This window comes from Puma concolor, chromosome D1 (genome assembly GCF_028749965.1).
Source record: "Puma concolor isolate L17-30 chromosome D1, mPumCon1.1.hap2, whole genome shotgun sequence".
Classification (NCBI taxonomy): domain Eukaryota; kingdom Metazoa; phylum Chordata; class Mammalia; order Carnivora; family Felidae; genus Puma; species Puma concolor.
Window position 1 is genome coordinate 72,337,040 of NC_141676.1, and position 18,252 is coordinate 72,355,291.

Sequence of the window (18,252 nt, forward strand, 5' to 3'; positions counted from 1 at the left end):
TCAACTAAAGCTTGAGTGTTTTCACATGTTAAAATAATTGATGGAAAACCATATCACAACTTAAAAGTGGTACAACATTGCAATACGTAGGTTAACCTGAAAGACAATGTTCTTAATGATGTCATTTTACCAGTACAACTTATTCGTACATTTTTCCCCAAGAGCATCACTGACATGCTTTTTGGCTAGAACAAATTAGCATTCCTATATCATTAGATAGAAATAATAAATTCAAGAACCAGTGCAAACAAAAAAGGAGTGTGAATAGCATTTTACAATTAATCAAGGGAGGCATCTTGGCACCTCATTTTTAAAAAGAAGCAAAACTGTGAAAAATTGTAAGTGCCTGCTATTTTTCTACATGCTATCTATTCATAAATAGTGAGGTACTATTCTAACACAAATTCATCCATTCAGCAAATAGTCTGTGAATATCTATTATATGCTAGGAACTCTGATAGGCCCGTTGGATGTATAGTGGAATTTAAAGTCGGCAAAAATTGTGAAGTATAAATATCCTATAAGGCATCCATAAAGTACAATATACATTACTTTGTACATAAAATTCAATCTGTAATTGCTTTTCTCAATGAAATTGGGCTAGATCCAGGGAAAGCATGTAATAATGGAATGTATATAAGTGTCTGATTATTTAAAGCATCAAGGCTTTAAGGGAATTATCAAGTCTTTAGCTACAGGTATATGAATGAAAGACCAAATTTTCCTTCTGGCCCACAGCATTTATTTCACATTTGTAGAACAATACATTGTTTTAACATTTAAATATAAAGAATATTAATTCATGCTAATGCATTTATTTTGTTTTGATTTTGAAGTGTAAACATTGTAGTAGTATCCAATTGGGAAGTGGGGCAGTTAAAGTCATGGTGATGAGTTTGCTTATACTGTCTTGAAGGTATTCATTATTGCTCATAAATTTACGGTTAGCTGAGTAATGTTTATGGCTTCATCTGGGCTCTATGTGTGACTGCAGTTAACTGTGAGAGGCAGAAAGGCAACTGTGTTGATCTTCATTGAGTGCTCTCACATAGTTGAGGTTAAGTAGTCTAAGATGGCCTTATCTGGAAAACCTGGGTGCTCTCATCCTTCACATGGTGATGATAGTGTTCTAAGACAGAGTAGAAAGGAAGTCCTCACTTCCACCACATCCTATTAAGCAAAGGAATCACATGGCTGGTGCTACACAGGAGTAGAAGGGAACTATCAAATTACAAAGCAAAGGAAGTCATCAAAGCAGCCAGTCTGTCACTCCTCCAAACAGGCAAGCACCATTGATCCTGTGCCATAATGGGCACATATACCAAGGTTTGTAAGAGTGCTGAGGCAAAGGACCCCTTAAATTTTCTTAGAGCAGAGAGTGTGCTGACTGGATTGACACCTTTGAAAGAAGTTAACATTTTTCCTTCAGAGTCATTGCATGTTCCTTTCCTACACACAGTTGAAGAGCTAGTGTGGTCTGCCTTAATTTTCTTGTTTTACTTTCATACTATTGACCTGTTGGTCTAGAAGGCCTAGGCACAATGCCTGCATGGTACAACAAGCCACAGTAAATACTCAGTTCTGTTGCCAGAGAAAAACCATAAATCAAGAAAATGGCAAGTGTAAGTGATTAACACTGAAGCTAAAACCCAAATCTCCTTGTGCTCTCTTCTGGAATTCTGTGACAGCAACACTTTCTTGAAGGAACATCTTGTGATCACTGCCAAGAGGACTGAGTGACACAGTACTACCATGCTTAAGTATAAAGTAAATGAGCAATTTGGGGATGGGGGATAGGGGATTTAAATGGGACAGCATCCTTTCATAGACTTCAATGCTTCATGTGAAAGCATTTGGAAAATTCAACAGTCTGGGGTGCCTGGGTGGTTTAGTTGGTTAAGTGGCCAACTTCGGCTTAGGTCATGTTCTCACAGTTCACAAGTTTGAGCCCCATGTCAGGCTCTGTGCTGACAGTTCAGAGCCTGGAACCTGCTTTGGATTCTGTGTTTTCCTCTCTCTCTGCCCCTACCCTGCTTGCACTCTGTGTCACTCTCTCAAAAATAAATAAATATTTTTAAAAAAGAAAGAAAGTTCAATACTCTTCAAGAAAGAGTAATATCAGTTGGTCAAAGGAGGATAGGAATAGTTTTGAGATACTGGGGCTGAGCAATTTGGGTCTAGAGAGAGTTATCCCAATCCAGTGACAAAAAGAGGCTAAAGGAAGAACTAGTATTACCGTTTCATGGTAAATCCCATATTTTCTGAAAGGCTTCCTGAAAGGCCAGGCCCCAGAAAACCAGGAATCATCTTGGGGAGTTTCCACAGTACCCAACAGAGGTGTATCTCACTACACAAGCACTTTTCTGATCCTGGATATGATTTTTTGCCTCATGAAACTTCCTACCACACCACTCTTATACTCACAAATTTTAAGAGATAATCCTACATAACCTCATTATACACAAAGTTTCTTGGGATCAAAACAATATAAATACTTTCTGACTAAACCACATAAATAAATAAGCCAAAATATTTCTTCCAGTCTTTGTTCAGTCTCAAAGTTTGTTCTCTCCTGAATTCTTGTGGTATCCAAATACTTTGCCAGTGTTTTGCAATAACATTTCTACTGACCTATTTTTGGCAAAAATAATTAAATTTGCCTGAATTTGGCAATGGAATGTTTAATGGCTTATTTTTTGTCCACAAATAGAATGTTTTCTTTTAATTTTTATGTCACAATAGGTAGTTTATGCTTATAGTACACAGCTTCAAATGTTTGTACGCACAAGTTATACATTCTACCTGATCCCCTAACTCTTCAATTTCCTCCTCAAAAGGAGCAACTGTTACCAGTTTTGTTTTTCTCTGAGAGCAGTTCTTTGAAAATCAATCAAATGGTTTATACAAACTCCATTTTACACAAATAACATGCCACTACACAAAATTGCACCTTGCCTTTTTCACCTAAAATGATTTTGGAGTTCATTATTATTATTTCATTACCTACAGACTCCCTCATTCAATTTAATAGCTAAGTAATAATACTTAGACGGATGAATCATAGTTTATTTTATTAGCTCACTATCAGTGTACATTTGGGTAAAAAAAAGTTGAAAGCTTAAATTAGTAACAGCCAATGGTTATGATCATTAATTTCTCTTAGAACACAATCTTGAATTGGCATGTCCTACATAGAGACCAAGGTTTATTCTTCTGAAGCTGGAGGGAAGCCCCTAATGAAATTTATGACTTCAGGCAAACCAAAACATAACTTTATCCTTGGCGTTTTGTAAATATTTTTTTACTTTCTCACCTTCTCATATTTCCTCATGCCCTTTTCCGGAAATCCAACCCTTCTTAATTTTCACCAATTATCAGTACTCTTCCTGTTAAAACCCAACTGTCAAATTCCTTCTTGAAGATTTCCATCATGGCCCTTATCACCACAGAGAAGAACTTGATTTTTTTTCTGTTTATTTTAGAGACATATTTGTAACTTCTTCTTATCTGAATTATGGTTCTATAAGTATTAATGCATGCCTCATGTCCTTTGCCAGATTGCATACCCATTGAGGGTAGTGATATATAAAATATAGGGCTGTCCTTTACAGGACTATCAGAAGTCCTTACATGTATTTGTGCTTAATAAATACATGTTGTATAAATATATCCTCAGGTGTTATTCCATTGGAATAACAATTATAGGACCATAAACTACAAGTAACTATGAGTCCTACTCTTAAAATTACTATTAGATATATGTTGGATGGATCATTTAAACTCTTAAAGCATTTGTATTTTAAAATGGGAATAAAATATTGAGATCATCTGTATCACTGGCTTGTTGTGAGAATAAAATGAAATAGTTTTATGTTGAAAATCTCAGCATTAGGAGAAACTCCAAGGTATCCTCGTCCAATCACCTATCCATTGCTCAAAATCTCCATATATCAATATCTCGATAAATAAACAATAAATTTACACGTAAAAATTTCCAGAGGCATAAAAATATCTCAGTCCAGTATAGAAGCCCATTTTATGTTTGTGTAGCTCTGACTACTGCTACTGAGTGGGCACACAGTGAAATCTGTATTATGCTACTTCATAATGAATAGTTTGCTACATCTGATTGGTGATTGGTTGCCAACCTCTGAAGCAGGCTCACTCTGGTCATTTAATAAACTGTTCAGTAACTCAATCCACATTTTACAGGATTGGATTCTCTGGACCACATTGATAATGTTGTTGCAAGATTCTTCAATCTTAACTAATCCTCATGATGATTCAATGAACTATAAAAAGTATTCTGTACCTTCTTGCTTTAGTATATGCAATAAGCTGTGCTAGAGCGTTGTGTAACTAGTGAGTTTCACATTGGGTCACTTAACTTCTGTAGTCAAACCAAACCTATCCCAAACATCCTTGGTCATTAACTAACAAGTAATGTATATGAAAACATTTTCAAAGTACCATAACCAATAAAAAGGGCTAATGTTATTAATAATTATATTTTTGCTTTCTCAGTCATATTTTGCTTTCTCATTTTGCTTTGAGCATAAGAAGCAACAAATTTCAAAGGAAAAGTGATTTTGAATTGTTAAAACTTATACTTTAAGAGTATATTCTACACAAGGATAAAATTAATTCATACATATCATCATTCCAGAGTTAACTATACTCTCTATTGAAAAAATAGTGGTAAGACTAAATTGTTTGGTAATTTTCTGTCACAGTATACCAGAATATGAAATACTATATTTCAAAGCAGACTGTACCTGGCTGCATTGAGCTCCTACTTGAATTTATGTGTACCTCTCCTTATCAAACACAATAAGCAGTTGGAACAACTTTAAATGTGAAAATTATGAGGTGTTCAATGAAGATCTAGAAAACTCAAAAATCTCTAGCATCATTATAGCAGAAGTATAGATAACGTAATACATAATCCAAAACAGTTTTCCATTTCACCAAATCATGCCACAGAAACACTCATATTTGCTTAAATCTATGCTTCTGTAGGCATCTGTCACTCATCCCCTTCTTATATTACTGCTATAACTGGGCAACTAAAAAGATCCCAAATAATCAGGAATATTTTAGTCTTCCAAAACCTGAATTTTTAACTGAGATCTGTAATAAAACATACATCAATGAATGTAAAGGATGCTTACCTTCTGTGTGCACAGCTGACACATAGGTCCAATTGTACCTCTTCACTATGTCCACCATGGCCCGTGCCTGCTGGGCATCTGAAGGAACAACCCTCATGAAGTACTTGAACAGAGTCTTGTCGCTCAGATCCATGCTTGTTGCCGAGTAAGCAATCTGAGGTATGTTGAAAAGCTGGAGCAAGTTCTGGACCTGAATGGCCACAGAACTGGAGCCAGGCCCAATGACCCCTACAATGGGCTTCTTGGAACGGAAGGAAGAGGAAGACCCATCCACACAGCGCACCAAACCTTCTTCTTCTTCTGAAGAAATGAGGGAGTCCCTGATGAACTCAATGCTCTGCTCTAGGGCCACAGCCGAATGCCAGCAGGAATCCCTTATCTCACAGCCCAGTGTGATGTTGGGCAAGAGTGTGGGGTCTGAGTTGATCCTTTCCAGAGTGTGCAGCATGGCCTCCACTCTCTGAATGCCATACTGTTCACGAACTGCCCCACACTTCCTCTCATGAACTTTGTCCACCGTGGGCTGATGGTGAACAGAAAAGAGAGCTCCAATAATGATGTCACCTGGCATGTGAGCCACCACCCTCCTTTCACTGGACTGTGCACTCCCACGGACATCTTCTTTCAAAAGCAGAACTGACAGGATCAACAGAAGGACCATTTTAGGAAAAGAGTTCAAGCTAATAAAGACAGCATGGTGGGGAAAATTTAGGAGACTTCTGATAGATAGAATCAAACAATGTCCTATGTTGGGTGGCAAACCAAGGAATTAGCCAGTAATTTAGATGTGCTCTCTAAAGGACCACCATGTCCCCACGTACCATTTAGTTAGATGCATCCATGTGATCATGATCTTCAAAACCTGGAAAAAAAATAGCATGTGCATTTAACAATGTAAGTGCAGCTACTTTGAGAAGCTCTAATGGTCTATACTAATAGACTTTGATGATATAGATTAAGATTATAATCTTTTTTAAAAAAGAATCTAAAAATATTTCAGACTCTCCTTTGTCTGTATCTGTTGTAATTTTGTGGTTGGATGAAGCAATCTGATAGAGATTTCACTTCACTTATATTATTTCACTTCACTTATATTAATACTATTTCACTTATATTAATGTTTGTTTCATTTGTTCTTCTGGAGTACACGAAAACAAATCTTATGCATGGCAGGCCAAACTATATTCTTATGTGAAGATGAGAGAAAGCATCCTAAAAGCAAAACTATGCCATGATCAGAAAACTTCAGGGAGTATGCACTCCAAAATTATAAACATTAGTTATCTCTGGATGATTGTATTTTTTGTTTTTAAAAAACTAATTCTGGGCAGTAAGCATGTATTAACTATGAAATTGCAAAAAATAAAGTTACTTTAAAGAAAAGCTACATAGTCCCTCTTCAAATGCAGGGTAAGACAAGTTGAACAATCTCCCCAATAAATAAGTATTGTGTCTCATTTCCATATAATATAGTACAAAGACATTATGAGGTCAGGTAGGTATTTCCACGCTAAATGAACTACAGGAAAGGAGGGAGAGACTTGGGATATTACAGAGCAAAATGTTCCCTAAGTAGGTAGAAAGACCATAGGGAAATGGGTACCAGTTTGTGGAAAAAATAATATTCAGTTCAAATTCTAGTTCTGCTATTAAGAATTATTAATAAACTGTTTAACCTCTCAGTACCAGAGTTTCCTCATCTGAAAAGTCCCATCATATGTACCAGGATACCTTTTTTTTTTTTTTTTTTAATTTTTTTTCAACGTTTATTTATTTTTGGGACAGAGACAGAGCATGAACGGGGGAGGGGCAGAGAGAGAGAGGGAGACACAGAATGGGAAACAGGCTCCAGGCTCTGAGCCATCAGCCCAGAGCCTGACGCGGGGCTCAAACTCACGGACCGCGAGATCGTGACCTGGCTGAAGTCGGACGCTTAACCGACTGCGCCACCCAGGCGCCCCCATATGTACCAGGATACCTTATGGGAATCAACATAAGATATCAACTATGCAAATGTCTTGTATATTGAATAAGACTATATATATATTCAGGACATGACCTTTTCTGTTATTAAATTTCCAAGGGCATTCTGTAGCTAGGTAGTGAGGACAGAAAATTCTCTGGCAACCTACTCAGTCCTCCAGAGTCTTCAAAGTAATTACAGAGTCCTGTAATAAAATTCACAGTAATCAGTCCTCTATCTCTGATTCAGGAAAAAAAAATTACATATCAAGAAGACCCAAAGGGCTGCAGGGACGCATGTTTGGAATTATCCTTCCAAGTAGAAACTTAGTACAGCTTTGAAAGTAGTCATCTATTTCAGTTTAAACTCCTGGGAAAAAGGGATTTGTCCCAAGTTGCCTACAGCAAATTCTAGCATAGTTTGTAAAAGGGAACTGACAAATTAGTGATCTGGATTATTGAAAGAATAAGAGACTTATTTTGTATGTTGTCCTCTCTGCCAGCCAAGGATCTCAACTTGCTTTGAACTAATTCCCTAGGGCACCTGGGTGGCTCAGTGGGTTGAGTCTCTAACTCTCAGTTTTGGCTCAGGTTGTGATTTTGTGGTTTGTGCGTTTCAGCCTTGAATCGGGCTCTGCACTGACAGTGTGGAGCCTGCTTAGGATTTCTCTCTCCCCCCTCTCTCGTTTTTTTATGGCAAAACAGAAAGTTTCCCTTGCATAATGCTAAATATTAAAATTTTTAAAAAATCAAATAACTAGATGTCCCAGAATAACTAGGTGCTTAGCAATACTTAGGGCAAAAAATAAGTTTTGGTATAGAAGTTGGCACTGTAGACAAGGAGCACAGAATAAAGACTGATATCATTTTCTCTTTTGGGAAATTATCCGAATATTCTCAAGCATTCCCTTCACTTGCTTAAACCAAAGACCTAGAGATCGATGCTTATTCTCATAAACATGTGAATTCTACTGCAGACAAAAAAAATCTTAGGTAAAAGGAATTACAGTGTTTTACTAAATCCACAATGTTAAGGAACAAACCCAATAACAAAATGAGACTCATTTTTATTACATAAGAGCATCAAAATGATATGCAAGACTAGAGGTGGGCTATCAAAATGATGAAACTAAAGTAGTCCCATGAATTTTATTTGTTAAAATTATTTTAGATAAGACCTATATATTGAGACATAACATATATACATATATATGTAAATATATAACACTGAAATAGTCCTTCCTATTATTTAGCTCCCTATAAGTTAAATTAATGATTTAACTCATTCAAGATATATCTACTATTGAGTGGGAAAAACTAATGTAACAAAGAAGCACAATGATGTACATTGATAATTGCCATCATTATCTTTCATTGAACACCCATCATACACCAGACACTTGTTCATTAACTCATTTAACAAATATTTATGGCTCATGCCTATGCTATGATTCTGTCCTGGAAATTAAATACGCAAGAGAGAACAGGTTGTACATGATTCCTATACTCATGGGGCTTGCAGATCAGTACTCTAAAAGGTGACTTTAGCTGGAGCCTGGTAAATGCAAAGAACAACAAAATAAAGAATGAAAAGAAGTCATTCATGTGAAAAGTGTGGCTAGAGCATAAAGAATGGGAGCAATAGTGGTACAAGATGAGGCTGCAAACATAAGAAAGGGCCAGACCATGTAGGATCCTGTAGGCTCTTGCAAGGAATTTGGATGTTAAGTGCAACAGAATGCCATTGAGGAGACGTAAACAAATGAATGGCACAATTCAATCTTAGAAAAGGTTGTTCTAGCTACTCGCTGTTCTGGATAATGTACAGAAGAAATCTGATTAGAAGACATAAATAATCTAAGTAAGGAATTATAGTGCCTTGGCTATTACTGGGGACAGTAGATATGAAAAGAAGTGGACACAATCAGATATATTTTGCAAGCAGAAACAGCTGGACTTACTGATAGACTGGATGTGCATAACAAGGTAGAGAGAAGTTAGGTTTTGAGTCTAAAAATTAGTGTACTTTGGTACCATTAAAAGATATGGGATCTACTGGTACAGAAATGGATGGAGGCAGAGAAAAACATAGTAATTTTCTTTTGAACACGCTAAATTTGAGATACTTTTAAAGCACCTATGTACAGGTGACAAACAGGAAGGTGGGTATATAAGACTGGACCAAAAGGAGTGTTTGGGGTTAGACATATAAACTGAGGGTCACCAATACATAAAATCTTTGCAATGAATATAGTCACCTGGAGAGCAAGTATAAGTAAAGAAAAGGTGTAGCTGAGAAGTAAGCCCCACAGAGACGTCAGATTGTGGAAAAGCCAGCTAAGGAAACAAAGGCAAATCAGAAAGTAAGGAGAGAAAGTAAGAACATGTGATGTAAGAAACGCCAGAAGAGGATGTCCTGGGCACTTTATATTTACAGACATTACACAAGGCTTGCAGGTTGCAAAAAATAAAATACATTCTGTCCTCCCCAAGATATTATTTTCAAAATGCATTGAGTATCTGCATGTGGCATGTGTGTGGCAAGAATCCTTGTGACAACCCTGAGACATAAGTATTATTTTATTATCTCTACTTTACAAATGATGTGGAGGGTTTGATAAGTTGAAAATTATCTGGTCACTCATAGCATAACATATAAAGTTACTGAATCATTGTATTGTATACTTAAAACTAATGTAACATTGTGTGTCAACTATACTCACATACATACATACGTACATACATACATACATACATACATACACTAGCTCATCACTTAGAAAGTGATGGAGCTAGAATTTATGTCTATGCCTAGTGACTCCATCATACACTCTTTTCATTATTCCTTGCTGCCTTACTGTCCCTTCCTTCTACTTCAAAAGTCCATGAAAAACAAGAAGGGCTAGCCAAACACAGTTTGAACATCCCAGGGATATAGAATCTTATAGGAGTTTCCTTGAAAACTAGAGAGTGAAGAAAATTTCAGGAAAAGAGATAATCCAGCACTTAGAATGTCGAAATGTGTATAACTGTCTAGTACAAAAGTATTTATATTGCCCTAGTATCCCCACTAGATTATGGCCTGCTAGATTATAAAGTAATGACTGCTTTGTAATCCTCCCCAGATGTACACAATGGCTATATTTCATCAATATTAGCTATGAAGCTCAGATACCTGAAAAATACATTTTAAAATAAAGTATGACTTGGAAATTTGACAGAATTGTGCTACAACTTAGCTTATTATAAGGTTAAACAAGTGAGCCCATGTGTTCCCAAAATATAAGAAGTTAATAGAACACAAATTCCAAATAGACTAGTAGGGTATACACTAGCTCTAGCACCATCACTCATCTGTCCAGCACGTGTTTATCAGTACCTGTTCTGTACCAAGCACTCTTCCAGGCCCTGTGGTTTCAGTTATCAACAAAGTAGACATAAATCCGTGTCCTCCTAAAGCCTATACTCTAAGGTGGGGGTGGGGGGTGGGGGAAGAGGGATTGTCAGGCAATAACCAAGATAAAGAGGTAAAATATTGTATGTACACAGTAATAAGGGTTAAAAAGAAACAATACATCAGGGAAGGAAGATAGAAAGTGTTAGAGACATGGGGGAATTTTAATAATGTAGCCAAAGAAGTAGAAACTTTAGGGGCTCCTGGGTGCCTCAGTCGGTTAAGCGTCCAACTTCGGCTCAGGTCACGATCTCATAGCTTGTGAGTTCGAGCCCCGCGTCGGGCTCTGTGCTGGCAGCTCAGAGCCTGGAGCCTGCTTCAGATTCTGTGTCTCCCTCTCTCTCTGCCCCTCCCCCGTTCATGCTCTGTCTCTCTCTGTCTCAAAAATAAATAAACATTAAAAAAAAATTTTTTTTTAAAGAAGTAGAAACTTTAAAAGTAAAATCTGGGTAAAAACCTAAAAGAAGTAAGGGAATGAGTCATGCAAATATCTAGGGAAAGAACATTCTAGATAAAGTCACAATCAAACGCAAGGCCCCTGAGGCCAACTTCTGCTTAGTACATTGAGGAACAGCAAGAAGGTGAGTATGACTGCAGCGAAGCAAAAATGGGGACAGAGGAAGCAAAGTGGGGAGATAGTAAGATCATGTGGATTCTTTTTGGACTTTAGAAGTCTGGGCTTTAACATCATGCGACAATGATTTTCTGGAGGAGTTTTCAATAGAAGACAGACACACAATGACCAACAGTTCAACAAGAAGTAGGGCACAAAGGCAGAACTGAGATGACAATTAGGAAATTACTGTAAAAATCCAGGTGGGACAGATGGCAGTGGCTTGTATCAAGGGGACACGGTGGTATTGGTGGAGAGAACTGGTGGGATTCTGAACATATCTTAAAGACAGAGTGGAAGGTTTGCTGTCAGATCTGACTTGGGATGTGAATGAAAGATCCGAATCAATGAAGACATGCTTTCAGCCTGAGCAAATAAAAGATGGTGACACATTGACTGAGATAGAAAAACTGGAGGAGCAGATTTGGGTGGGCTTAACAGAAGATACTTTTGATAGATCAATTTTTAGATACCTTTTAGAAATCCAAGAAGAGACATTTAGTAAGCAGCTGGATATAAGAGGCTAAATTTCTGAGAGAGGTCTGCATAGAAGACATAAATAGGGGAGGCGACACTATACAGATATTATTTTTGGTAAATCGTGAAACTAAATGAAATCACCTAGGAAGTGGAAATAGAAAAGAAACTAGTTCTGAGACTGAGCCCCAAGGAATTCCAGGGCTTAAATTCTGAGATAAGGAGAAACCAGCAAAGGAGACTTAAAAAATGTTGATATAATTTAAAATATTAACATACAAATATAAAATACTGAGTGTGTATGCATGCACAAAGTCTGGAAACATACACACCGACATTAATAGGATGTTTTCTGGGTGGTGGTAATATGTGTACCTTTTAATTTCTTCTTCGCCTTTATCTGTGTTTTCTAAATTTCTGCATTTACTATGAAAATATATTATTTGTGATATTAGTTTAATGTGGGACTGAGGGATCTACCTTCTAAATTTCTGCCCCAGTGTCCCTTGTGGCTTTATCTCCCTTGAATCTGCCCTTCCTCAGGGGTCTACTAGTCAAGCAAATTTGTGTCTCCTTTACACTGCTTTACCCAATGGTTTTGTTCATGCTGTTTCTGATCCCTGACGTGGTTTTGCTTTGATAGCCTTTATGGCAGAGTTTTTAAGAGCATGGGCTTAGAGTCAAGTAGACTTGGGTTTGAATCCTAATATTGCCATTTATTGGATATGTGCCCTTGGTCACTTAGCCTCTCTGAGCCTAATTGGAATGATAATGGTATCACCTCAAAGAGTTTTAATGAGGATTGAATGACATAATATTTTAAAATAGTCACTTTATAACATCTTCCCAGATCCTTCACCTTGTAGTGTTTGCTCTATTTTCTGAACTCACATGACATTTTTATCAATACTTTCTTGTGTTGATTACTAAGCTAATATTGTAGCTATTTATACATGTTTTATCTTCTAACAAACTTCAGATCCCTTAAAGGTTAAATTTGTTCCATATATAGCACCTGGTATAATCCTTGCACAAAACAGATGTTCAATAAATCCTGCCCAATGAAGAAATAATGTAAAGTGAATTGCCTCCACTTGCCTTTCTGGTCAACTACCTGACTGAAGTTCCAAGATATTATCCCTTGCTCCATCCTGGAAAATTGAAAAATAGATAATAAAACTCCCTCCATCCAATGCGTCCAGGCAACAGAGGTCCTCAAAAAGAAAAGCAAGGACTGACAAAGTAACAGGTAGAAACCTTTAATGTTTCCCATGGCTTTTCAACATACTAAGGAAAATAACATCAAAGTAACAGAGAGGGCCCTGTAGATAATTCAATTTAACTGAGACCCATGAAGACTACATGATTTTTGGCAGTCCTGAGACCATACCCCAGCAAAATTCCATCTCAAAACCCAGGTTTAACCACGTTCTACAACTTGGTATCTGCTCTTCCATAATTTTCTAAGCATATACTTTTTTATCATATTTTTTAATTCAAATGGAGTGTTAGTATGAAATCTACACATTTTGCTCTCCTCTGTATAACACATTGCTAATATATTTCCATATTGGTTAATTTTGTTGATGGAAACAACAATAACAATAACTAAAATATGGAGACAGCTTACCACGTGGTAGGCACTACCATGCTTAGCGTTTCACATAAAATATCATTTAATCATCATAAAAAATTATCAGATAAACAATTTTGTGCTTTTACAAATGAGGGATCTGGGGCTCGGGTAGAATGGTTTGGTTAATATTCTAAAGCAAGCAACTATCAGAAGCAAGATTCATATTCAGAACATTGATTTCTTTTTAACGGTCACATAGTATTCAATTATATGTTTATACCAAGTTTTAATTATCCTCTATTATTAGATATTTAGATTATTTATAGATTTTCCTACTGTTATAAACAGTAATGCATTCTACTTACTTTTGAAAGTATTTGTACAGGACAAATGCATGATGGCGTAAATATTTTCACATATTATATTCTATCAATTTAGATTTTAAAAGGTAATAACAACTTCACTCTTAGTCCCTTATCCTTAACCTCATCAATTCTGGGTACCACACAATGAGGATCTGCTCCCTCTTGCTTGTATTCATGTTCACACATGAGGCAATTTCTCCTTGGTTATCTCACCACAAGGAACATTCATTTACTTAACAAGGGTCTGGTAGAAAAAAAAAAAAAGGACGGAAAATAATACCATATTACTTTTTTCAGTTTATAGAGGCTTTCCCCATTATTAATCCCACTTCAACCTACAACAAAATTACTGCCAAGATAATCTGAGTATCTCATTTCATATAATCAAGAAATAGAGTCTCCAAGAGAATGAATTATTTGCTTTAAATTGTAACCCTGAGGTGGTAGAGGTTACAAGCTGGTAGCAAAAATAGAAAAAATCAGGTTCTTGTTATGGATTATGGGGAGGAATTAACTAATACAATGATTTAAAAGCTTCCATAATGTTATAGATCTACAATCTAATAATATGGAGATTTTTAATTTAATCAAAAACAGTAAATGATAGGAGTTTACATAAATAGTGTAACTGGTATAATAGATTGCTTTAGGGTCTTATTTTCAGAAGCACTAGTCTGCTTTACTCAATAATATATTTCTTGGCTCATAGCATAATAAAACTAAGCACCATCCCATTATAGAAAACAGTAGACATCTATTTAATATGCATAAGTATTTTGCCTCAGGCAATCATACAGTCTCATATTGTATCCTAAATGAACATGAAGAAAAAATATTGGTTGGTAGAATTTGCATAAATGGCAACTTACACTGTAACCAGATTCACAGCTCGCATTGTCTTTTATTTTCAACAATCTTCTCAAACACTGACCATCTTTCTGGCACAGATGTCTCTTATATAACTTAATCCCCACACAAGCAAATCACACAGTTCAGGATATCAACACTAAAATGATTCCTTCTGCCTGAGCAATAGCCTCATCGCAAATAGACAGGGGTGTCAATATTGCATATGCCATGAATGCCTTTGATGTATTTTCCTGAAAACAAGTGCATCCCATAGATAAGAGATACTCTGAGGTATGATACCAAGAGCTTTATAGTCTAGGAAAGCTTCGTTGTTGGAGCTATCTCAAGCACACATCTGTGACCTTGTAAACAAGAAAGTCCAGCACCCTCTCTGTTTAGCCCAGATCTAAAAATATGACATATTTTAAACAAAAGTCCCTTAAACCAAAAGTGGGCTATAAAATAACACTGTACAAAAATGAAATCTGTAATTTTACGCATTAATTAAAAGGTGCTGGTAGTAGAATAAAGCTCACTAAATCACCGTAAATCATGAAACAACTGGTTTAGTAGTCCATGAAGACCCAAAACAGCCTTCTACAGCAAAGCAATAAAAGTGATGTAATCTACTGTTAACTAGTCTCAATTTAATTATCAAGCAGGGATTCCAAGCATCTTCCCATTTTGCAGCCTTCAGCTGCTTTCTTGTTATTTATGGTACACCTCTAAAGACTATAAAGCATTATTGTGCATATTATATTACTTATCATCAGGTGCTTGAAAATGTGCTTTTGCATTTCTAGCTCAATCTCTAGTTACTTATTAATGGCTAATATTTATTGAGTGCCTACTTTGTGCTAAATAATGTGTAAGCATTATTTAAGTCTCAAATTGATTCTGTGAGGTGGGTATGATTACTACCTATATGAAATATCTCTAGAAACTGAGGTTTAGAGGTGAAGAATCTTGCCAGATTCCATATTATACCTATAATAAATGGCAGAGTCAGGATATGAACCCAATTCTTTCTGGCTCCAAAGCCCACACTCAACATAATCAGATGATAATGTCTCCCAAAAGACCAAATGGGTTGGCTGGTTAAACCTTATGCATTGATTGCAAAACATTCTGGAGACTCTGCTTTCCATTAAAAGTTTGTGTAATGTCAACCATCTACATTTGTAAGCCATACAAACCAACTAAATAAATATAGGTAACTCTATTTTCTGGAATCATTTAGATCACAGTTTCCCAACATTTTGGACTAGACAATTTATTGTGGAGGTTTACTGTCCTATACATTGTAGGATGTTTAGCAGCATCTCTGGTCCCCAGATGTCAATAGCCAACACACCTCCTCTAGTTGTGACAAATAAAAACGCCCCCAGACACTGTCAAATGTCCCCTGCATGTCACAGTCATCCCCAGTTGAAAGCTGCTGATTTATATCTGGAAGGTCTACAAAAACATCAAAAGGAATACAACTATGAGCTAATCTCTGGATTTGTCAGCCCCACAAAACTTTTTCCTGAAACATCCTAATAATTTAAGAAGAGTAGTTTGGAATAGGCTTGTTTTAGCCCTTCTTTACTTTGTAACTTGTTTCTGGATGTATTATATTGTTTTGATGCTTGCAATTTCAACTTTGAGAAATATAGATTAAACCATGCGAGTGAAGGATGATATTGTCTTAGATTAAATAAGCATGGTTCTGAGTATCCATAAGTTGTAATAAATGAATGTGAGAAGAGTATCCTGCAATATATTTTACCATTTCAAAGTCTACTTTTAATACAAAACACAAAGTTCATTTTAATTTTAACAAGACAGAGAGTATTTTATATAGTAATTATATGTTGGTTTTTCAAAATCTCATTTTATTTTTTAAAAAGCAATATATAATTATATTATTTACTTTTCTTCCTGGTATTTAAAGAGTTCTACTACATGATTGTGCATTAAGGAAAACTGACTTTGAAAAAATATTTTTCAATTACTCCTCTGCAAAATATTATGAATGTTAACCGACTACATTATTATTGTTATTATTATTACAGTGCCCACTAGCACCATCATGATTATTATCTTTTAATTTTCTTCAGAAAATTTATGCTCAAAATTTAAGAGCAATGGCCTACAGCCAGAAAACTGATCATTAGGGAATTAATCATAGACCAACAGAATCATATCTACATAAGATACATTTTTTTCACATCTAACGTATTTCCTTTAAATTTGCTAACTAGTTTAACTAAAATAAGAGAAGATATTTGAAACAGCAAACTATGTACCAACCACAGGGGTGCTGGGAAGATTAAATTCAATAACACAGGAAAGCTATAAAACATTTGATATTCAAAGGCCTACATCGGTTTTATAGTCATAACTACCATTTCTACATTGTTCATTGTGGGTCTGGAACTTTACTTATATTTGTACAATTAATTCATCATAATCACTCAGTGAGACTTAGTGTTACAACCTGTTCCCCATTTTTAAAATGACGAAAACAGAGGCAGAGCAATGTTAACTTACTCATCCTAGGTTATGTAGCTATTAAGCCACAAAGCTGGGATTCAAACCCAGGCAATTTTTTTTGCAAGGGTCTGCCTTCCCAAGCATACACAACTCACTGGAAACCACACTGAAACAATTCCATGATGTTTAGCCACACCATAGATTAAAGTTACCTACGTAATGGAAAGAAGGTAATTTTGATTTCCAAATAAATCAGATGTGTGTGTGTATTTATTTATTTATTTATTTATTTATTTATTTTTCCCATCCCCTTGTTATATGATAGTAGAAGAAACAACAACAAGAACTCAGTTTTAACAACAGAAAAATAAGAACAAATATTGCCTTGCATAATTATTACAAGGATTAAATAACACACCAATGCTTGGCATGGTGCCTGATGTGCTCAATAAAGGGTAATTATTGGAGCAGGGATGAGCCTGCACCAAGACTCCTGCTTGGTTCTCCTTCTGAATAAAGGTACATATAATTCAAAAAAGATTATGAATGGTAAAATCTAGACTTTTTTTTCTTCCTCTGTGAATTTAAAGGAAATGAGAGCAAGCCTATGGCATAATGTTTTTTAGAACTAAATTTTAACTGACTGAAATCAAGAAACACCAAGAAGATACTGTGTTTTACAAAGAGTTGAAAATTCAAAATCAAAATTCAAATTTTATTTTCTTGGGTTATATAAGCATATCATGAACTAAAAAAATATTTATTTTGATGTTTCAGGACTAGCATTAACATTCCTCTGAATATTAAAAAGAACACATATTTCTAAATTGTAGAATGTTCCTGCTTTGTAGCCATACATCTCCAGTATATCCAAACTCCAAACCAATGGATAGCTTTAGCATATCTCAATGGATGTCAAAAGATAGTCTTCACTGTTTTATAAAGTCAATTTATACTCTATCTATTAAAATAACATGGTGAACAGCATAAGAATAGTTGGATTCATCTTTGTCTTCATCCCATGAGGATAGAAAGCCTGGGGGAGAATGGTGTACAAATAAGTACTATATGTTCCATGATTAGTGTCAGTTCATATTTTCTACATGTAATTTTACCTATGGTTTATTGGCATTTAAGTTAGATGTTTATCTAAACTGCTCTGACAATTCCATAAAAGGAAATATAATAAGACTCCTATAAAATCTTCAACGTGTTTCGAATAAAAATGAGAACATTAGAGTTACTAAAATCCTTTAGTCATAAAAGTAATAGATATTTTGTGGTGGTTGGACAGTTTTCACTTTGGC

The 18,252-nt window shown here is 35.7% G+C and overlaps 1 protein-coding gene across 4 annotated transcripts in view; it reads right to left on the minus strand.

Annotated features, from left to right (window-relative positions):
- The window catches only part of GRM5 (glutamate metabotropic receptor 5), a 534,058-nt gene that overhangs the window by 511,686 nt on the left and 4,120 nt on the right, over positions 1 to 18,252 (minus strand). For all 4 annotated transcript variants that reach the window (XM_086678540.1, XM_086678543.1, XM_086678539.1 and 1 more), the window contains exon 2: positions 5,172 to 6,033. In XM_086678540.1, the coding sequence (XP_086534666.1) occupies positions 5,172 to 5,832 (661 nt within the window). In that variant the 5' untranslated portion in view covers positions 5,833 to 6,033. The remainder of the gene's footprint in view (positions 1 to 5,171; positions 6,034 to 18,252) is intronic.